Here is a 23,003-nt window from a genome sequence, read left to right on the forward strand (position 1 = left end):
TAAAGATGAAAGGCATCCTGCATATTAATGATATGGGTGAATTGTATATAAGGAATTAGTTGACTTTGGCTGAGTATTTGATACTACAGGATGTAGACCATTCCAGTGCTTTCAGAATTCATCAGGATTGATTTTGTAGTTGTTATTACTGAGAATGTTTCCATAATACACAGTACAACACGCACAATATGTTTAGTGCCATTTCAGAAATTGTTTGAAATGCCATTCTATTACTAGGCCAAAATTCGTTTAGTGAAACTCAATTGTTTAAAAACAATTAAACAAGTTTTTAAAATCAAACATTCAAATGCAGTATAATTGAAAGATATACTAGTTTGGTACTTACAGTGTGAGGAATGGTAGTGGTGAAATATTAAATATTTTCTGTAATTAAGCCATTATATTTTTTTTGTCAGCAGGCAACTGTGTATGTGTCTGTCTGTCTGTCTCTATTAAATGCACTACACTCAATATTCTACTGGTCTTGAGTCTGAGTCATGTTTCTGGCACCACTGGTTGGCATTGCATGGTGTGACAGCATGCGTGTAAGAATCACATGTGTCTCGTGTTCAAAACGAAAGCTGCAGTGGTACTGCACATTACAGCGTCGGGAGAGATGCCAGAACACCTGGTTCATTGTGCATTTGATTTTGAATTAATTTTTGGTCATTGTTAAAAAAAACAACCTTTTATTCCCAAAGTTTTTTCAACCCCTACAATCAGTTATTTGAACCCTATGGGTATGCAACCCACAGTTTCAAAAGCTGAGAAATAAGGAGTGCATATCTCCCCAGCACTGTTGTAAGTCGCATGAGATCCTCATTACAATTGCACACTGCATCTAGGGAGCCACTAGTGAAGATGCAGTGTGGTAGCCTCCTGTCAGACCTTGTGTGTGTAGAATATTTAGCTGCACTTGTTTCATTTGCCATTTTTGTTTATAATTTCCCATTCTTCGTTAAAAGAGAAATATTTCTGATTTTTAGCCTTAATTAAAAGTGCCTTTATTCTTTGTATATTCTGTTGTTGGATTACTTAATATTTTGAATGTTTTTAAACATTTGTTTTTTATTTTTATGTGGATGTGTGAGTCCCTGCATATATATTTGCACCATATATATGCCTGATACACTTGGAACTCAGAGGAGGGCGTCATATCCCCTGGAACTGGAGTTAGAGGCAGAGCCACTGTATGGGTACCAGACCTGTGTCCTCTGCAAGAGTAGCAGTGTCCTTAACCACTGAGCAAAATCTCACCAGCCGTATGTAAAAAATAGCTTTTGTGTTTTATTCCTGAAATAAAAGGCCTTTTAAGAAATGGGAAAAGATAACTTCTCTTTGACTTAAGGTTTATTTATGTATTTTTAATGTGTCTGGAGTTGGCTTTGTTTTAAGCATTTTAATCGTATTTTCTTTTTAAAAATTAAAAACAAAAAAACTATTTTAAGACAGATCTTACTGTGTTGCCCTACTTGGCCTGAACTTGCTGTGTAGACAGACTGGCTTGAGCTTGTATCCTTCTGCCTCTGACTCCAGTCATGTTTTCAATTATCTTGTGAAGACAGTGCTATGAGGAAGAGTTTTTGTTTCTGGCTAGTACTGACTGGGTTCTGTCTTACAGTTGACTGGATTGTTGCAGACATGCTGGCTGCCCGACAGAATGCCCTTGGACATGTGCGCTATGTGCTGAAAGACAGGTTAAAATGGATTCCATTGTATGGGTTTTACTTTGCTCAGGTAACCTTTGTCTTTGCTCTTTTATTTCAAATTAAACACAATTTAGTGAAAATATATCTGATTTTCTTTGTTTTATGTATGGTACTAGTGAATGGACGTGGGGCCTTGTGCATACTAGGCAAATAGCCTTCTACTGAGTTACAACCTCAATACAGATGTTTTTAAAATGATTTTTAATGGCTTGTTTTAAATTTAAGTTGTTTTTTTTTTTTGTTTTTGTTTTTTTTTTTGTTTTTTTCGAGACAGGGTTTCTCTGTGGCTTTTGGAGCCTGTCCTGGAACTAGCTCTGTAGATCAGGCTGGTCTCGAACTCACAGAGATCCGCCTGCCTCTGCCTCCCGAGTGCTGGGATTAAAGGCGTGCGCCACCATCGCCCGGCTAAATTTAAGTATTTTTATTTAGAATTTTGTGTGCGCGCACGTGCATGCTTGCGTGCATATATTAATGCATGTGGAGGTCAGGACGATTTTTGGCACAACTGTCGTGCTCAGTCACTCTTTGTTTGAGACAGTCTCCTAGACAGACCTTTGCTGTGTCGGCCAGGCTAGCCAGCCAGTTAGCCCCAACTACCTGTCTACCGCCTTGCCATTACTGAGATTAAAAGTGTGGACTGCTGTGCCCAGACAAGTGCTTTCCCAACTAAGCTATCTCTGCAGTTCTCATTCTTAATGGGGACTCTACATGTCTGCTTTTCCAGATAGTTAAATGAAATAGCAGAAAGAGAAATACCTAGACACCAAATAGGAAATTAAAAGGCATAGAATTTGACAATCAGTTATGTTAATAAATTGATTCAAGGGGCTGGAGAGATGGCTCAGCAGTCAAAGGCACTGGCTGCTCTTCCAGAGAACATGAATCCAATTCCCAGCACCCACATAGCAGCTTACAGCTGTCTGTGACTCCAGTTCCAGAGGATCTGACACGCACACACAGGCATACATGAAGGCAAAAGCACTAACGCATATAAAACAAAAATAAATTATTTTTAAAAAGCTTAAAAATTGATTCAAATGTGATCTTTAGGAAATAAAACCAGAAACTGAGCTCAATAAATGAATGTGTTTCTCACAGTTAAGAAGGTTGCTGTGAAAGTTTGGGCTTCAATATAAGATTTTGGGGAACAAAATGTAGTGTGTAATGTCACATGAATCTCTGGTGCTTTGTCCATATTTTAATTTCCAAAGATTATAAGTGTAGATATTTTTTTTTAAAAAAAATTTATGCTCTTTCCTCCTGGCCAGTGGCCTCTTTTATTTATTTATTATTTTTAATTTACTTTATGTGGTTGGGTGTCTTGTATATATGTATTCTTTGTGATCATGGAGGTCAGAAGAAGATGCTAGATCCTCTGCAACTGGGTTAGAGATAGTTGTAACCATATGGTGCTGGGAACTGAATCCAGGTCCTCTGAAGGAGCAGCAAGTGCTCTTATCCATTGAGCCATCTTTCTAGTCCTGGGAGTGTGGACATTTTAAAGATACTTTTAATTAACTTTGTTTGAAATCAGTGAGTTAAGATCCATCACAAAAAGTTGTTGAATTAAATATTTTAAAGAAAAAAAATTTTAACTCCTGACAAAATTAATTGTGTATTTTTTCAGCACAGTGCAACACACAGTCTTATTCAGGTTCTGTAGAAATAGAATTTTCTGTAATCGGAGACTGTTCTATGTTTTCCTGGCCACCCAGACCTGAATAATCACACAAAAACTTCATTAATTGCAGCACTGTTTGGCCAACAATTTAGCCATATTTTTAGCTAGCTCTTATATCTTAAATGAACCCATTTCTTTTAATCTGTGTATCACCACGAGGCTGTGGCTTACCAGAAAGGTTCTGACGTCTTTTCCTTCAGCAGCTACATGGCATCTCCCTGACTCCACCTTCTTTCTCTCTGCATTCAGTTTAGTTTTTCCTCCTAGCTCTATTCTGCCCTGCAATAGGTCAAAGCAGCTTCTTTATTAACCAATGGTAATAAAACATATTCACAGATACAGAGGGGACTCCCACATCATTTTTTGTGGAATTATATAGATGGTGATACTTAAATATTAACTGTAGCTTAAGTTCTGAAATGTAGGTTTATTCCTTACTCGTTGGGAGTAAAGTTGCCTTTTTGATGACTATGACAATTAGTTATTTAAAGAGTAATTGCTTCTTTTTCTTTTTTATGTACCAGCATGGAGGAATTTATGTAAAACGAAGTGCCAAATTTAATGAGAAAGAAATGAGAAACATGCTTCAGAGCTACGTGAATGCAGGAACACCAGTAAGCGTGCCTGTTTCCATTCCTCAACTCAGTTTGCTATTTAAGAATTTAAAATCTCAGTCATTTAAAAAACATATTACCACATGTGGAATAACTCATTCAGAGTTTTGTTGAGATAAACTGTCCTCTTAGCTGTCAGGAAAGATTGCTACTAATGATTTTAAGCTTTTTTCCTAGTGTTTTGGGGTTTCTTTCTTTTTTTTTATAGCCTTGACTGTCTTGGAACTTGCTCTGTAGACCAGGCTGAACTCGAACTCAGAGATCTACCTGTGTCTGACTCTCAAGTGCTGGGATTAAAGGCATGTGCCACCATTATTTTTAATAAAGAGGGGAAGAAAAATATTATGAATATAGAGGAGGTACAAAAAGAATCATGATTTTCTATTGGAATGGTTGGCCTTATTTTTTTTAATGGCTTTCTTTTTGCTTTGTTGTTTTTTTTATCTTATACTTTTTTAATTGATTTTTATTGAGCTCTTTATTTTTCTCTGCTCCTTGCCTCTTCTGTCCCATTCAACCCTCTCCCGTGGTCCTCATGCTCCCAATTTATTCAGGAGATCTTGTCTTTTTCTACTTCCCATGTAGATTAGATCCACGTATGTCTCTCTTAGTGTCCTCATTGTTATCTAGGTTCTCTAGAATTGTGATTTGTAGGCTAGTTTTCTTTGGTTTATGTTTAAAAACCACTTATGAGTGAGTATATATGATCATTGTCTTTCTGAGTCTGTGTTACCTCACTCAAAATGATATTTTTATAGCTCTATCCATTTGCCTGCAAATTTCAAGATGTCATTTTTTTATGCTATGTAGTAAGTATAAATGTACTACATTTACCTTATCCATTCTTCGGTCGAGGGGCATTTAGGTTGTTTCCAGGTTCTGGCTATGACAAACAATGCTGCTCTGAACATAGTTGGGCACATGTCCTTGTGGCACAATTGAGCATCCTTTGGATATATACCCAAAAGTGGTATTGCTGGGTCTTGAGGAAGGTTGTTTCCTAATTTTCTGGGAAATTGAGTTGTCCTTATTTATATAGTATAACAGGCAAACTTAGAAAAAGATTGTTGAAATAAGATTTGAAACTAGCCCAACCTTGGCCACTGCCCTAGGAACACTTATTTTGCCTGCTTCTTTTTTAATTTATTCTTCTCTCATACAACATATCCCTAACTGCAGTTCGCCTCCCTCAACTCCTCCAAGTTACCCCCCACCACACACACACTCCTCCCCATCCCCCCAATCCATTCCTTTTCTGTTTCTTTTTCAAAAAGACCAGGCCTCTCAGGGATACCAGCTGAACATAGCAAAACAAGATACAATAAAACTAGGCACAGACTCTCGTATCAAACCTGGGTGAAGCTAGTAGGAAGAAAAGGGTCCCAAGAGCAGACAGAAGAATGAGAGACACCCCCATCTCCACTGTTAGAAGTCCCAGAAAAACACCAAGCCATCAACCATAACATATGTAGAGGACCTAGTGCAGACCCATGCAGGCTCTATCTCACTTTCTGCATACTACCATAAGCTAGGAAGTCCCAATATGTGTGTTTACCCAGCTTATGGACAGACCCAGTTGGCCTCATTCCTAGCTAGGTAACCTGGACTCCTTCTCAAAACCATTCCATCCATCAAGACTGAGTTCCTTTTCCAAATACACACCAGATTCTGCCCATCTGAGGACTCTTTTCCCATAATTTGTAGGACTGACTGCCTCTCAGCAGGGAGGGCCATTAGACCCATACCTGAATCTCCTTCCACCCTCACCAACGTCTTGGGGACATGCTCACATGCCTCTGTGGGTCAGTTTCATTTGTAGTAGGGAATGTAATTTGCCTTGCTAACACTTAACATACTTATGAAGAGCCCTTGCTTGCCCTCATATTTAACTGGGGAAGATAATCTACTCACCAACTCCTCTCTGTGCAAACCAGACAACTCTACCCAGTTCATTTGTTTTTTTAAATCAACAGTTCTAGCCTGAATGCTAGACTCTGTGCCCAAGCCTAGTCCCATCTGTCTTGTCCAGAATAACCCTAACCTTCAGGATTAGATGAGGATCCACATCCTGTTCACCAACCCAGTTCCCTTTGTCTGTCTGACTTTATCTCTTCTATGCCATGCCCATTGTTCAGGCTCAATCCTCCTTCATATACTGTGGTTTTTCCCAGCTTCCTTCATCCATACCAAATACAGAAATAACAAAAGAGGTCCACATGCCCAGGTCACATCACATAAACAAAAACATGTGTGGTAGTTTGCAAGACGATCTCCCCTTGAGGCTCAGATACTTGAATACTTGGTTCTCATGTAGTCGTGCTGATTGGATCAGTTTAGAAAGCATGGTTTTTCCAGAGTCAGTATATAACTGGGAAAGGACTTTGAGATTTAAAAGCCCCACACTGTTCCCAGTTAAAACTCTGCTACCTGCTCAAAGTTGGAGATGCGAGTTCTCACTCTTCCTGATGCCATATCTCCTGTCTGCTTCCACAATTCCCTATCATGTTAGACCCTTTTTCCCCTGGAATCCTAAACCTAAACAAACAACAACAAATTTGGCAGTAATGATGAATTCTAAAGAGTCTTCTCTGATTGAGCAAAAACTAATGTATTTTGCATGGGCACTGTATTACTTTCTCATAGGTATGCCAAATACCTGACAGAAAGCAATGTAAAGGAAGAAGGGTGTCTTTTGATGTGTGGTTTGACAGTATCATGACTGAGAAGCATGGCGACATAGCTGTGGCAGCAAGAACATGAGGCTGCTTGCTCAGATCTCTGTAGATCTGGGGCAGGACAGGGAGCAGGGCCAGGCTATAAATCTCGGGATTCACTGCACTTCTTCCAGCGGGGCCCCATGTCTTGAAGAAGGTTCCACAGGTTCCAGAATAGCCCCTGCCGTCTGGAAACCAAATGTTGGCATTGCTGAGCCTGTGGTGGATACTTTATATCCTAACAGGCACATTTCATCCCGAGTTCTGTAGGTTCATGGCTATCTTATAATACAAAATCCTTCTAGTCCAACTTCAGTAGTACCACTCTTCGTATTAATTTTCTGTATTACCCCCTCTCCTTAGTTAGTACCCTAGTTAAATTTCTAATAAGCAGCTTGAGAGAAGGCTTTATTTTGGCCTGTGCTTTGTTGGTATATTCCGTTGTGCAGAGGTGGTACTCTGATAGAGCTAAGGCCACCAGAGGATGAGCCTGTCCTGGAGCTCACTCTGTAGACCAGGCTAACTCACAGAGATCCATCTGCTTCTGCCTCCCGAATGCTGGGATTAAAGATGTGTGCTACCACTGCCTGATATAGTTATAGATTTTTAAAGATTTGCTTTACCATAAACGTAGAGCTATGTTTTATTGTAGTTTATGTTGTGGTCAGCCTTACTTGAATCTCTGCATTTTGGTAATTTTGCTGAAAGTAAAGGTTTTTTGTAAATGAATACACATTTTCTCACCATGTGAAGATCTACTTCAACAGTCACAGTTTGAATTGCTACGTTAGTGGTTACAACAGTGGACTCACACAAACTAAAGTTTATTTATGCCCCACAGATGTATCTTGTGATTTTTCCAGAGGGAACGAGATATAATAGAACACAGACAAAAGTCCTTTCAGCCAGTCAGGCATTTGCTGCTCAACGGGGTAAGCAGAATTTTGACTATATTCAGAAAAGTACTTTTTAGGGATCTTTGTTTTCTTTAGGTTCTTCCTGGAGAATATGGTTTTTTTTTCTTTTTTAAGATTACTTACTTATGTATTTATTTATTATATAGTATTCTGCCTGTATGTCAAAGGGGGCGCCAGATCTCATTATAGATGGTTGTGAGCCACCATGTGTGGTTGCTGGAGATTGAACTCAGGACCTCTGAAAGAGCTGTCATTGCTCCTAACCTCTGAGGCATCTCTCCAGCCCGTGAGAATATGTGTTTCTTATAAGAACTGAATGAGAGAGTGTCTGAACTTTTACAGAGTTAAGTAGATTCTTAGTAATTTGTGTCGCAGAGGTTAGATTCACATGCTTGCTATGGCATATACTCCCACGCTGTGAACTGGAGATGAAAACAAGACAGAGTCAGTGCCAGAGCAAGTACTAGATAATTCACAAGGAGAGTTTGTTTATTCTTGTCTACTTTTCAGACAATTTTCTTTTTAAAATTATTTTTAAAATTAGTCCATAAAATACGGGTTCATCGTCACATTTTCATTCAAGTTCTTTGAGTATAGATCTAGGAGTTGGATAAATACACTTGGAAGAATCAGCTAGTTAATGACTTCAAATTTCAAGATAGTGGGTGCCAGAATTGAGAAGCACTTGGTTGGGATCACAGTTCTTTCTGCATGAAGACTAGAGGAGGATATGCTTTCTGACATCCCAGAAGGATGGGAATTTCCTTCTGGGCAGTCACAAAAGGCTAGGCTTTGATTTGTGGACATTGTTTGTGTGGTTGTGATAATTAGACACTGGAGGACTAGGTGCTAATAGGTACAGACAGGCATGCATGCATTTCTTCTTATATGTTGCTATCACTTTCTAACCTGCTTTTTGGGTTTCCAGTTCTAATCATCTAATAGAAATATTGGTTGAGCCAGAATTGGTAGTGCGTACCTATGAACCCAGTGCCTGGGATCTAAGGTCCGAGGCTTATTAATTTGAGGCCAGCCTGGGTCTGTCAAAAAATTAATAATCCTGGTTAAGGTAGCATGCAACCTGCAGGTCTGATGGGGTAATTCTATAAAGTCCTGAGATCGGATGGCCTCTAGTGGCAAAGAAGGACTTAGCTGACAAGAATGTTTCTCAACTTGGTTGACTTTTCAGACTTTGGTACAAGTGTGTGAATAAATTATACTCCTCCTGCCCTGGGGACTGAAGTCAGATATGTGGTTGTGGGAATCGTTTTCTTTCCCACACCACCCTGCATTTTAAAAATTCTTCTGTAGACAGTCCCACCATACTGCAACTGTTCTTCCTTATGCAGCCACTTTCCCTGGAGAGAGGCGGTAGATACTTCCCTAGTCGCTGTTCAGATTTCACAGCGAGACCTCGTGTTTCCTGTGAAATTGTCAGTACATACTCGAGTCAAACAGAGAAAACAGCAGAAGAGAGTGGAGGGAATAATGAATTCTACTCCTAGAAAAAGTTGAGCGATTGGCAAGATGTCGTTGCCCTTTGTGTATCTTTCCTTTCAGGGCTTACCAAAGAGAAGGGTCCAAGTGAGTCATAAGCTTCCCGAGGCCAGCCTTTCCCAGCCTCCATCAGGGTGGCTCATTCATGTAGATGTTTAATGAATATTTGTTCAGTGCAGTTTGACCCAGTAAAGATGGAAATGCAAGAGAGCATTCTAAGCCCGTAGCCAGCTCATAGATGTGACGTTAGGGCTTTAAACTTTTAATTCCTGTCTATTTGTGGTAGTTGATAAGTAATTTAGATGTTGAACTTAATGTATTCCTGATCATGACCACACTGAATCCTCCTGCTTTCTAGGCCTTCCAGTATTAAAACACGTGCTGACACCAAGGATAAAGGCAACTCATGTTGCTTTTGATTCTATGAAGAGTCATTTAGATGCAATTTACGATGTCACAGTGGTTTACGAAGGGAATGAGAAAGGGTCAGGAAAATACTCAAATACACCGTCCATGACTGGTAAGTCCATATTTCTGTGTATTAGAGTCTGAGCAGTACATGGTACAGGTAAGATATAAACTCTTTTCTCTCTTTCTTCCTTTTTCAGTTAGTGCCTTTCTGTGGAAGAAGTATGGTGCTTGTATTTAGCTCTAGCCTCAAATTTGCAGTCCTCCTGATTCAGCCACCCTGTGTTAAGATTTTATAGCCCTGCAGCTGACCTTCCTTTATTTTACTTACTGGTGGTTACTAATGCATAGCATTTGAAATTTCACTCAGCGTTCTAAATTTTATGTTTCTGATGAGTCTGTGGAGGTCTTTAGCCTGGCTTCTTCCTGCTAGAGGTTCACATATGAGACTGGGAAGATCTACAAAGATATAAGGACAAGCTGCTCAGCTAGCAGTGTCAAGAGGCATAGCCATGGTCAGTGGTAGTCTTGAAACTCCTTTTTTTTCCTTTTTCTTTTTTTCTTTTTTTGTTGTTTTTTTTTTTTTTTCAAGACAAGGTTTCTCTGTAGCATTGGAGTCTGTTCTGGAACTCGCTCTGTAGACCAGGCTGACCTCCAATTCACAGAGATCCACCTGCTTCTGCCTCCTGAGTGCTGGGGTTAAAGGCCTGTGCCACCATTGACCAGTCTGCCTTGAAACTACTTTTTCTGTTTTTGTTTTTTTGTTTTGGTTTGCTTGGTTTGGCTTTATTTTTCAATGCAGGGTCCCACTGTGTAGCTTTGGCTCTCCTGGAACTCACTGTGTAGACCAAGCTGGCCTTGAACTCAAGCCACTACACTTAGCTTCCCTTTTCTCCCACCCTTTTTAAAAATGGTTTTTGTCTTCAGCCTTCTTTGTAGCATGCTTGGGAAGGACGTTTGTATTATTGGACAAGAAGAAATCGTACCCTTCTCAAGCATGTACTAGATTTTAAGGACTCAGAACTGTTGCCTGTGTCATAACTAAAGGGTTTTGAGTGAGAATAGTTTAAGGAACTGTAGCCACAACCCCATCATTTAAACATGGGAGCAGAAGAACAAAGGAGTGCTGGAAGAGTCTGGCCCCTTTCAGAGTATTCATCTTAGAGAGAGAAGAGCAGAGAGGGGGAGAAACACACGTTGGTCACAGACAGAAGAGTTCTATTGAAATCATGCAACCTTAACCCTAGGAACATGAAGCGGTTTGATGGTCAAAACCAGCCAGCTTTCATACATACTTTGAGGAAGGAATTGGCTTTGACAGTAAAAGAGAAAAAGCACTACAATATAAGAGATTTTTAACTTTTAAATATTTAAAAAAAAACTTTAGTATACAAAGTGATAGGTTTCATTTTGTCACTTCTCTACCTAGATGGCTGCTTTTCCAGTTCGGCTGTTAGAAGTCAGTGATAGCTGACTCGGAGTTAGCAAGTGCTGTGTGTTAATACAGATTTTAACCTGAGCTTAATACTGCAAGTCATAGTTTATAGGGTTTTTTCCAACTTTTTGGGGTCTTTATCGCTTTGTTTTCATTGTAAGTTACATTATATAATCATGAATTCTAGAGTAGTAAGACCTGAAATCTTTTTCTTCTTTGTTAGAGTTTCTCTGCAAACAGTGTCCCAAACTTCATATTCACTTTGATCGTATAGACAAAAATGAAGTTCCAGAGGAACAAGAACACATGAAAAAATGGCTTCATGAGCGTTTTGAGATAAAAGATAAGTAAGTGGTAACAGTTCCAGCATTCAGAAACTACAGTTCAACTCAATTTCACTATAGTAACCAATTTGAAAAAGAGGTGTTTCATTATTTACGAAATACTAATCAAACTCACACAGATAAAACCTTTCATATTCCTGTGTAACACGTTTAATTGCTATTGTATAAACATTAACTTTTAACGTTTCTGCATCAGTACGGCTCTTGGTTTCTGTACAATGACAACTCAGCACGATCAACTAGGAGGCTTCTTTCAAGGCTAACGGCACAGCTACAGTGACTAGACTCTATTGTTTCAGGGATGCTTTTCATGAACTCGGGTTAAATCTTACTCTATTCTTCCGTGCTCACATTTTAAACTGTTAGGAGTTACTGTGAAGATTGTGTGCAGGTGGCCTGCCTGCAGTGTTTTCTGAGTAGACTGCTGTGTGATGTAAAGGAGGAGCCTTTCCTCTGTGCAAGCTGCGCAGGGAACAGCAAGACCGTGGAGATGGAGACAGTGAATGAAGCACTGTGTGCTTGTGGGAGGAGGAGGGGGCAGTCGATATTTTCATAGTGAAATTATCACCTTTCTTGAGTTAGTAAAAAGTAGTTAGTACCTGACGTAAGTTTTTCAGCTCATCAATTCAGGATTGCTTTGGTGATAGGATCAGTGTAAGAAGACCTATGTACCTTAATATGAAAATGTGTTTTCAGGAAAGGACTGGACAGTGTTTAATACCCACCTGTTTGTGTTATAGACACTTAACATGCGTTTTTACTCTCTGACTCTTTCACTCTTTGGGGGGCCTGCCACCCAACTCCCAAATAAATCACATGGAGACTTATTCTTATGAAGATGAAGCCTTGGCTTGGCTTGTTTCTAGGCTTTTACCTTTTGCTACTTCTGTATACCTTTTTTAAATTCTTACTCCATAGCTTGCTGTGTAGCAGGGTGGCTGCCCCCAGGAGTTCTCCTCTCCTCCTGTCTTTTGTACCTCAATCTTTTCCTCCCAGATTTTTCCTCCTATTTATTCTCTCTGCCTACTAGCTCTGCCTATCCTTTCTCCTACCTAACTATTGGCTGTTGAGCTCTTTATTAAACCAATCAGGTGTTTTAGACAGGCACAGTAACACAGCTTCACAGAGTTAAACAAATGCAACATAAAAGAATGTAACACATCCTTACATCATTAAACAAATGTTCCACAGCACAAACAAATGTAACACATTTTAAAATAATATTCCACAACAAACATGTACTCGTCATTACCTCTATGAATGTGCCCACAGGGCAATGGGAATGCTTCCTGTGCTGTAGGTCCTGTCCTGCTGCTGTGTCCTTACATGTTTAAGTCAGAGCGAGAATTAACACACCATGCTCTTTATTTGTCCCCTCTGTTTTTATAATTACATGGGAATATGAACTTTTGGGAGGACATTAGTCAATGTTCTGTTGCTGTGAAGAGACACCATGACCAAAGCTACTCTTGTAAGAGAAAGAACTTAATTAAGGACCTCCTTACAGCTTCAGCGATTTAGTCCATTATCATCGTGATGGGGAGCCTTGGAGCAGTCAGACAGGCGTGGTGCTGGAGAAGTAGTAGAGAGTTCCATTCTGATCCACAGGCAGTAGAGACTGAGAGAGACGACCTGGATGGACGTGGGGAACCTCAAAGCCCACTCCCAGTGGCACACTTCCTCCAACAGGGCCACCCCTCTACAAACCTTCTCTAATAGTCACCATTCCCTGGTAACTAAGCATTCATATATATGAAACTGTGGGGACATTCTTACTCAGACTGCCACAGAATGAAAACTCGATGTATATTGTAAGAATTTCTTTTCTTTAACTTCTTTGAAAGCTTCTTTTTGTGAGACTGGATCCAGGGGCTCACACTTCATAGGCAAGTGCTCTACCAATGAGCTACAGCCTCAGCACTTTTCTTTAGTCTGGACGGGATGAGAGCTATGAGAGGAAGGAGTGAGGCTGGTAGGCCACTAGTCACATGAGTCAGGGCGCTGTAAGTTCTTACAGATGGAGAAGTGAAAAACAAAAATGGGACTGGAGTGATGGCTCAACAGTTAAGAGAATTGGCTGCTCTTCCAGAGGACTTGGGTTCCTTTCCCAGCAACCATATGAAAGTCCTCATCAAACACTTAAACCAAGTGTTTTGAGTTTCACTTCCCATCTGGTAAGGATAGACTACAACGATACCGTAAACTAGTGGTGGATTCCCTACCACACTGTCTCTAATATCTCACTCATATGGAGTTCTAAGGAACTGTACTTGCTCAAGCAAGTAATTAGTATCTAATAGATGATTTTTTGTTTGTTTCAAAACCAAAATGTCCAAAACTGAAAGTATCAATTCTGTTGTTTTCATTCTGGCCATAGGTTGCTCATAGAATTCTATGATTCACCAGATCCAGAAAGAAGAAATAAATTTCCTGGGAAAAGTGTTCATTCCAGACTCAGTGTCAAGAAGACTTTACCATCAGTGTTGATGTTGGGTAGTCTGACTGCTGTCATGCTCATGACAGAGTCTGGAAGGAAACTGTATGTGGGCACCTGGTTGTATGGAACCCTCCTTGGCTGCCTGTGGTTTGTTATTAAGACATAAGCAGTTGCGGGCTCCAGTCATTGTCTCTTACTGATGGCTGCACATTACGTCACATTGTTTCCTGAATTAAAGAAGAAGTTTTTTTAAAGCCTTGGTGATTGAACTCTGGATAAAATAGAATTAGTGACCACAGCCAACAGGCAGTTGATTTGGGGCAAACACATATGGCTTTTCAGGTGCTGGGGTTGCTGGAAAAATGAAAGCTAAGTAGAGTTTATGCTGTTTTTGTGTTCTTCATGAACTTATGTCCACTTGCAAAATCATTTGGATTGTATAATTTGATGTTGTTTATAATTCAGATGGCTGTATTTTAACATTACTTTTTAGCATATTTCGCTATATTGGTTATCTCCCATCTTGATTACTTGGCAGCTCAAACTCTTATCACTAAAGTATTTTATATTTTGAAGCTATGTGATACTGGGTTTTTGTTAAATTCTGCAAGTCATGGAAAGATATTGTAATTATGTGTTAATGTTCAAAGAAAAAGGTGAGAAGTATTCATGGCAAAAAAACCTGTCTAGCATTATATTTTTATTATATTGCTCTATTTAGCTAGTTTTCTTTATATTTACAAAATAACAAACATTTCTAATATTTATTAAAATTGCTTAATTTGCATACCCCCTATTCTACAGAGAATAATGTGTAAAGTATCAGAGTAGAGTTGAAGCTCTGTTGTGACTGTCTCATTTGGCGGAGCTTTAAATAGCCCAGCATCTAAGCTACTGAGTTAGCGCCTCCCAGGGTCTGTGCTGTGAGTGCTTATAAACATAAGGGCCCTGTTATTTTCATAACAGCACGGACAACCACAGTGATGGAAGTCTGCCAGCATCCTGATTGTCTGTCCTAGCACGTGCCTTCTGCCTGTCTCCCTTTGCTTTCGCACTGCATTTGGTCTGGAGCGTGTGCGTTCATGGTCGCTTGCTGCTTCTCCCAGCCCTTGCTTTCTGGCTTGGTGTCCTCCAGTGGTGCTGTTCATTGTTGGGGTGCAGGCAGTGCTGCCTGACTCAGAGGGGCATTTCCCTGACTATGGGTAACCCTCCTTGGCTACTGAAGAAGCGTTTTGCATTTGTTCATGTCAGGTAACATCAGAATTGGGTAAATTTTATTTCTCTTTAGTTTTCATGGAGCTACACTGTTGATACATATCACCTGGGAACAAGAGCTACCTTCCAGGACCAACTCACACTCTTCTCAGTCATGCAACAGTGTATCCTATGGAAGGAGGCTTTCTAAAGTTTGATTTGCTGTACTCTTAGTTGTAATTTAAGTGTGATTGCCTACTAGTCCTTTAAGGTACCATTTCTGCATACAGATTTTTGTCACAAAATTATACCAATGATTGAGTTGAAATAGACCATTTGAATCACAATAAATAAATTTTTTTAATTGAGGGAAATTTTGCCTCTTATATTGTTTTCCTGAAACCAGAAAATGAGCCATAGCCAACATCTTTGAAGAGTCACGTGCTGTCACTTGGTTTCTATGCGTTTGTATATTCATATATGGATATGTATATTCACATGAATATGTATATCTGTATATGAATATGCATATTCACATATGGATATGTATGTTCACATATGGATCTGTATATTCATATACAGTACACATACATCCAAAGAATTTAGTGGCCTAAAAGCAAATAAAAAATTTGTTCATCATGTTACTGTGCCAAATTGTAATCGTCTTTTACTTAAAAAGTGAAGTTGAAATCAATCTCACATTTTGGTTAAATACATTTTTTAAACAGTCCTATTTGAGCTCATTTTGACCAGATCAAAATAAGTACAAGCTAGGAGACTTTAAACATGGCTGCGGACGGGAGAAACAGCTCATCAGTTAAAGAGCAGTTGCCATTTTTGTAGAGGGTTCAGTTCCCAGCACCTGCATGGAGGCTCACAAAAGCCTATAATTCCAGCTCAATTGGAATCGGACATATTTTCTGGCCTGTGTGGGAAGCCACATGCACATGCATACATACATACACATATATGTACACACATTAAAACAAATTATGTATGTGCTGTGTATTTGAATTTTAGAAGACAGTACCATTAGAATTACATGGATATAACTGATTCTTTTTAAACAGGGCAAAGTGGTCTACATATGGTCTTTTGAACATTAGAGCTGTAATTACTCTTCTCGAGAGCAGTCTATAAAATTAGAAATAAATTATATCAAAATGTTTGGAAAACTAGAAGCGTCTCTTAAACATGTTAATTTTGACTTGACAAACTATTTTCTGAAAATTAACAGCTTACCTGTGAATCCTTTCAGGTAATATAATTTAAGATTTTATTTATATTACTGTTATAATAAATAAATATTACTGTTGAATTGCAGCTTAGGGGCTACTGTAGCTTTTCTTGATAAGAGTGCCATCACTGTGCATGCTTTTATGTTTCTTGGAAAGGGTATTTGGATGAAAGTAAGGAAATAAAAGCTCTCGTTGCTCTCATGTCTGCGCTGTCTAACATTTCATGGCTCAGGGTTTACCTGTTTTCTAGCATGTAAAAGGTTTAGTGATTAGCCCTTAATTCTGAATTTATAAAGCTACATTATTTTTTAAGTATTGAGCAAAGTTTAAAAAAATACATTGAAAAACCCCAATTGTGAAGCAATGAGAGAGTTGGGCTATATAAGCTAATTTTCCTACTTTAGAGGGTGTGTGCCCTGTGCTCATGGTTGTCAGTTCAGTGATCAGCAGGTGACCCCCCAGGAAGCTTGTCAGGTGTCACTCAACAAGGCTGTAAATAAAAGTGCCAGCCTGACCAATTCTTAGACACTTGGTGATTTCTTCCATATTTCATTTCTGTGTAATTTTTTTCACTTAATTATCAGTTTTCTTTATAGTTCGTATACTCATTACTTTTCCCTTTACAGTATTGCATGCTTTATCAATAATGACTTGATTAGCTATTAAGAAAAAATTGGAAATTAAAATCTGCCAAAATGTAGGCATAAAATAATTGACTCCTAATTGTATACCAGATCCATATTTGAAAGGACAGAAATGTCTCACAGGATAATAAGATCAGATGTAAAATACTAAAAATGAGTTTTAACCTTGCAAATTGTTGTGAAGTGCTGAGATTGAAGGCTGGGTTTCAGGTTTTCTGGCAGGTGCTCCAGCACTGGTGTCTGGAATGTTAGAGTATCTATAGGCAGGCTGGTTTCTCCTTTTTGTTCTTTAGTCTGAGGATTGGCTGACTTAAAATATTACCAGTTCCATATAATTTGCATTATAGGTAGAATGCATAACATTCCAGCGTTAGTGTGAAAACTTTGATCAGTACTCTGAAAGTAATATTTGGTATATTCAGATAATTTGATATTATGTAGGTAAAGTATTTGTGTGATTGAACTGAATGTAAAATGTTTTATTCAGATATCGTGGATAAAAGCTGGGTGTTGTGACACATGGCTGCAATCAGGGTACTTGGAAAACCCAGGCAGGAGGATAGCTGCAAGTTGGAGGTCAGCCTGGTCTACTTAGCAAGTTCCGGACTTGTCAGGTCTCTGTACTGAGATCTTCTTTACCCTGACTGCACATACAAAAGAATCACTATCAAAAGAATCTGTATCAAAGTGACACAGAGAATCACTTTGAATTTAGCTATAACATTTTTGTTGAGATTTTATTTGAGGGACTGGAGAGATGGCTTAGGGGTTAATAGCACTGGCTGCTCGTCCCAGCACCCAGGTGGCAGTAATTGAGGTTACTGTTTGTAACTCCAGTTCCAGGAGATCTAACACCCTCACATAGATGAGGCAAAACATGCAGGCAAAACACAAGCACACATAAATTAAAAATAAATAAATTATAAATTTTTTTTGAAGATTTCATTTAAAATATGTTTTTGTAAGCTGGTAGATCTGATGTTTTTGGTAAATGGAGAGCCATAATGTGGGGTTCCATTAGAGGCCAGAAATCTACTTGTCATATAATGTACCTTACGTAACACATATATGTATTATGTATCTAATTTAACTATACCTGATTGTTACCCAAGCAGAGAAATTCCTTGGAAAAACTCCTTCAAATAGAAATCTGACATCAGAGCAGATCCTCAGTACATGCCTTTTGATGCTGAGACAGGCCAGTGTTTCATCCAGACTGTTGGTTTGTGATTTATGTCTGAATAAATAATTAATTTACAGTAATAAATAAATAATTAATTTACAGTTTCATAAATCCTCATATGTAAAATAAAATGGGAATGCTACTGACACAATCTGTTTGTGAAGTGATCAAGTAATCAAGGTCTGAGGTAATCAAGAACTTGATCACCACATTTCCTTATGTAGCTTCAGAATAAATTCTGAAAGTGTTACTGAGTTTACTGGTGCTTCATAATTCAGCACAAAGGGAAAATACAAGCTTCATTTTTTATAATAAAAACCTGGTAAAATGTTAAATTGTTATATAAAATGTGTTTATGTTTTATGTGCATATGTTTTATTGCCAGATGTAGCTGTAAAGCTACATTGTTTCCAACGTGCACTTTGTTGGGGATCTGTTGAGTGCTCGCTGTGTGCCAGGCAGCTACCACATGTCTGGTCTGTCTACCACTGCTTAGCTCTCCACTCTTGGACAGCTTCATATAAACTGTGCCCCAAGTCTATCCCCTTAGAACATTGCTAAGATGTTAGCTACAAAAGATTGTTGAGACCAAGTGAGCTATTGATTGCAGGCAAAGCAGCAGATGTGGAGTGTAGAAAGAATGCAGCAGGGGTTAATGCAGGTTCATCTCCTGTCTTCGTAGATGACTTTCAGGACAGACAGCGTGAATAAAGTTGTATCAAACCACAGTGACGTGATGTGCTCTAATCCTTTCCTGTTTCACAAAGGGACAATGGGATGTGAGAGTGGATGGGCCTCGTTATGGTGAAGGCTTTGATTAAGATTCAGATCAAGTGGTGTGAAGATCTAACAAAGGGAGGAACATCTCTGTCCTGTAGCAGTCTTGTGGTCTCTCCACTGCTGGATAGAAGGTGGATCTTCAGGACTGGGCAGGGCCTGACTGCTCATGCCAAGAACACAGATGACTGCTTGTCAGAGTGTGTGAGTAAATATTGTTAATTATTTTCTAATATATAATAGAACTCAGAATCACCAGAAATGTTTATTGTAAACATTTTTCCTTGTCACTTAAAACCATACCTTTATTGGCTTCTGTTCTATGCTTGCATGAGTTACTGTCTATCTGGATCAGGAGTCATTTTGATTTTTTTTATGGATATCTAACATATGTATCTTTTCCAAGATCTTTCCTTCCACTTTCTCACCTGCACTCTTAAGTATGTTGCAGAAATAGCAGAGAAAGTCTTCCTGTCTCCTAGCCCTGCTATGGTCTTTGCTGGAATGGAAAACAGCTAACCACTAGTGTAGCAACCATCTTTTCTCTGTATAGTAGAAATGCATGAATCTGACTCACATTGAAGAACTGGAGCATCTCTCTGTTTCTATCTGTGTCTTTGTCTCTGTCTTTGCCCCACTCCATTTCTCCCAGAGAAGCCCATTATAGTTTGGATGACTGGAAGTCCTGATTAAGGTGGCAGCGCCTGTGGTATGATGAGCTTATTGCTGAGCTGTGGGAGGCCAGAGGGAAAAGGGACCAAGCTGCCCCAAGTCCTTTGATGGCATTACTACATTCATAAGGGTTCTACCTAGTGCGCAGCCCTTCTAAAGACCCTTCTTTTCAACCATGTGACATTCCTGATTAAGTTTTCAGTGCTTAAATTTTGGAGAGACATTCAGAGTGTGGTAAACTTGATGTGATCACTGAGTCAGATAATTAGAGGGGTTCCAAAGGAACTGCTTTTAAAAGTAGACAACTTTCTTGATGAAGTTGGATTGAGGTCCCGCTGTATATAACTCACTGCCCCCCAATAAGTGGCTTGAACAGCTGGTTTCTTTTCCAGAAGCAACATAGAGCTCGATTCGTCTATTATTAGGGACCTAAGTTCTCATCTGACTGCACTGCTAGCCTCAGCCTCACAAAGTGTACTTCATAGTCCATAGCGGTTGTCAGAGCCCCACAATCTTACCTCTGATTAAAGCCAGCAAAAGAAACAGTAAAGGATAAAGGGATGCCTGTTTTCTTCTAAGGCATTTCCAGTGAGTCCCCAATGTTTCTGCTTACAGTTACTGACTAGAACCTATTTGCAAAACTTTTTTAAGCTGCAGGGGAAGTAGAAAAGTGAAATCTTCAGCATTGCTACCCCAAATAAAACTGAAGGTCTGAGCGATGAAAATGCCCTGAGAACAGTAGCAGTGTTCACAGTCTGCTGAGTATAAATGCTGAAGATTACTTTAGATGAGTACGGTGGATTTTACCACAGTCAAACCAATAGAGCAGGTTCGGGATGTGGCTGAGTTGGTACAGTGCTTGACTAGCATAGAACACTGATTTGATCGCTGGCACCACATAAGCCTGTGGCAGCAAACACTAATCCCAATCTCTCAGTGTGTAGATGCAGGAGGATTAGAAGTAACTCAAATCAGAAGAAAAGTAAAGAAAAGCAGGGAAGAGCAGCTGGAGGCCAGGACTCCAATGGTCCCAACACCTTAAGTATCTTCTCTACTGAGCTCTGGGGTAATGAAACTCACCAACTTTCTAGCTGCTGTCCTAAGACCCTTAAGCCATTCCACCCTGCACACCAGCGCTTTACAGAGTGGTAACTGCAGTCCTGTGGGGATGTAGAGTTGAGGAGATAGGATTTGTGCTGCAAGTATAAAATGCATGATAGAATTTGAAATTAAGCCAATGAAAAATGGTTTACTAATATTTATAGAAATCATGTAATGTTTTGGAAATATGTGCTTAATAAAAATTTATCCTTTCTAAAACTGTGACTACTGAGTTTAATATTGTATATGTACATGGTATATTTTCCTCAATGAAGATGGAACACAAGATGACAAAGGGCAGGACATTTCTCTCAACATATTAAGCCCTCAAGAAGAGTTTAATTCATTAGATAAAATCTGAGATTGGACATTTCGCATCTTAATCACAGCATGTTAAATACTTCTAAAGTAGTTTTTGTTTTATGTCTTTAAAATTAAATTTGTTCTTAGACAGTTTCTTACACTTAGCATAAAGCATATTCTAATTTTATAGGACACAAGCTATTTCAAAAAGTAATGACTAAACATTGGTATAATGTTTACAAGTTACTAAACATTGATAAGACATGGGAATTACAGTTTGAATAGTCACCCAGGGATTGTCGATCACCAGCTCTGTGCAGCCAGGAAACAATCTGAAGCAAATATGAGAAAGTTAAGGTCTGCTTGCTCTGGAGGGGTTACAGCAAGTACTGTGCCACTCTTCTCTGTCGGTCCCTGCCCACGGTGGTTGGTATTGCCAACTTGACTGGGTCTAGAGTGACCCGGAGGTAATCCTCGGCATGTCTGTGAAGAGTCTCTGGACTGGATTAACTGAGATTGTGGTGCCCACCATATCTGAACAGAATCAAATTCCTTGGGTTGGGGTCTTGGGCTTAATAAAAGTTTGAAAGTAAGGTGAACACCAGCTTCCAACTCTGCTTCCTGACTGAATGCAGTGTGATCAGCTGCCTCATACTCCTGCCATGATGTCATCTCTACTCTCAAACTGAACAAGAGAATCCCACCATTAAGTTGCTTTTGTTAGGCATTTTGGCACAGTGATGAGAAAAGTAATGCAACCCCAAAATGGGGATTGAACCAAGGCCCTTGTACATTCTGGGTAAGCTCTCTACAACTGAGCTATATTCCCAGTCCTTTTTTTTTTAAAAAATAAGGTATTAGTTGCCTAGATTGTCCTTAAAGTCATAATACTCCTGTGTCAGCTTCCCAAGCAGCTGGGATTACAATTGTGAGCCCCAGAACAGTATATACACATTCATATGAGTAGGCCATACATATGTATGCATATATTCATATATGTGTGTGTTTGTATTCATGTCCATGCTGCATTGTGATTACTAGTTAAACAGCACTTTCTTCTGCTCTCTAATCCAACTAGGAATCGAATCTATATAGTGAACTCTATAATATAATCTATATAATAAATTCTTATCATCCGAGGCCTGGAAAACCTCACCTCCATTAAATCAATGCTACCTGTAACTACAATTCCAAGCAGTGGTTATTGGAAATACTTCTTCCTGTATTCTCTTCTAAGGAAGAACCGGAATGTTACTGTTCACATGGTAGATGGTCCTGTTGGCCTCACAGGCCAGTAAGTAAGGCTTTATGGTTTGAGTGCCAAGTGCCCCTAGAGGTTCACATGTGAACACTAGATCCCCGTTAATGGGGCTTTTGGGGGATGTTGAGACTGTTTAGGAGGTGGACCTACCTTGATGAAATGGATTTCTAGGGGGCTGGCATTGAGGATGATCAGCCTTCCCACCTCTGCCCTGGCCCTCTGCTTCCTAATCAGATACCTCACTGCCAACACCACAGCCCTGGGGTGAGCCACTCCCAACACCAGGCCTTCCCCTTCATGGTGGACTCTACCGTCATACCCAGAGCCAGAGGAGATCCTTTGTCCTTTGTTCTTGGCTAGATTTTTGGTTGTGACAATGGAAAAAAAAAACAAACTTGGATCATTATCCATCTTATAGTCCAGAAAATTAAGTGTACCAGTGAGTAGACATCCATTGGGGCTACCAACCTTGAGTGTTTAAGAGCTTCAAGGAGCGGGTATGCTTCTCCTTTATCAAGTAAACATGGTGGATGTCGAGGGGGTCTGAGACACTGAGATGGCAAGAGGGTGGGTTTGACATTCACTCAAAGTCACAGAAGCACTAGGACCAATTGTGCCTCCAATCCTACGGGTCCTGTGCCCTCCCTCAAGCAATAGGCAAGGTCAGTGTGGGCTCTGAGTACCGCCAGTGGACGTATGCATCTGCTCTTGAGACTCAAGCCCTTCATGTGGAAACTAGGTCTTTCAAGCTCTCTCAGACAATGATGTCTGTTCTGTTTTCCACCCAGTGGGTGTGTGGGCTCATGCTGCTCACTGGGCCAACATGGTGGCCTATACAGTCACACAGGATAGGGTGAGGATGTGCTTGCCCCCA

At 39.6% G+C, this 23,003-nt stretch overlaps 1 protein-coding gene across 1 annotated transcript in view; it reads left to right on the plus strand.

The window, feature by feature from the left end:
- Agpat5 (1-acylglycerol-3-phosphate O-acyltransferase 5) overlaps positions 1-16,389 on the plus strand; it is a 39,060-nt gene extending 22,671 nt beyond the window's left edge. Inside the window, exons 3-8 of the mRNA XM_075986290.1 lie at positions 1,622-1,737; positions 3,915-4,004; positions 7,560-7,650; positions 9,491-9,652; positions 11,199-11,322; positions 13,697-16,389. Of these exons, the coding sequence (XP_075842405.1) occupies positions 1,622-1,737; positions 3,915-4,004; positions 7,560-7,650; positions 9,491-9,652; positions 11,199-11,322; positions 13,697-13,922 (809 nt within the window). The 3' untranslated portion in view covers positions 13,923-16,389. The remainder of the gene's footprint in view (positions 1-1,621; positions 1,738-3,914; positions 4,005-7,559; positions 7,651-9,490; positions 9,653-11,198; positions 11,323-13,696) is intronic.
- Positions 16,390-23,003: the final 6,614 nt, after the last annotated feature.

This window comes from Microtus pennsylvanicus, chromosome 9 (assembly GCF_037038515.1).
Source record: "Microtus pennsylvanicus isolate mMicPen1 chromosome 9, mMicPen1.hap1, whole genome shotgun sequence".
In the NCBI taxonomy this organism is placed as follows: Eukaryota; Metazoa; Chordata; class Mammalia; order Rodentia; family Cricetidae; genus Microtus; species Microtus pennsylvanicus.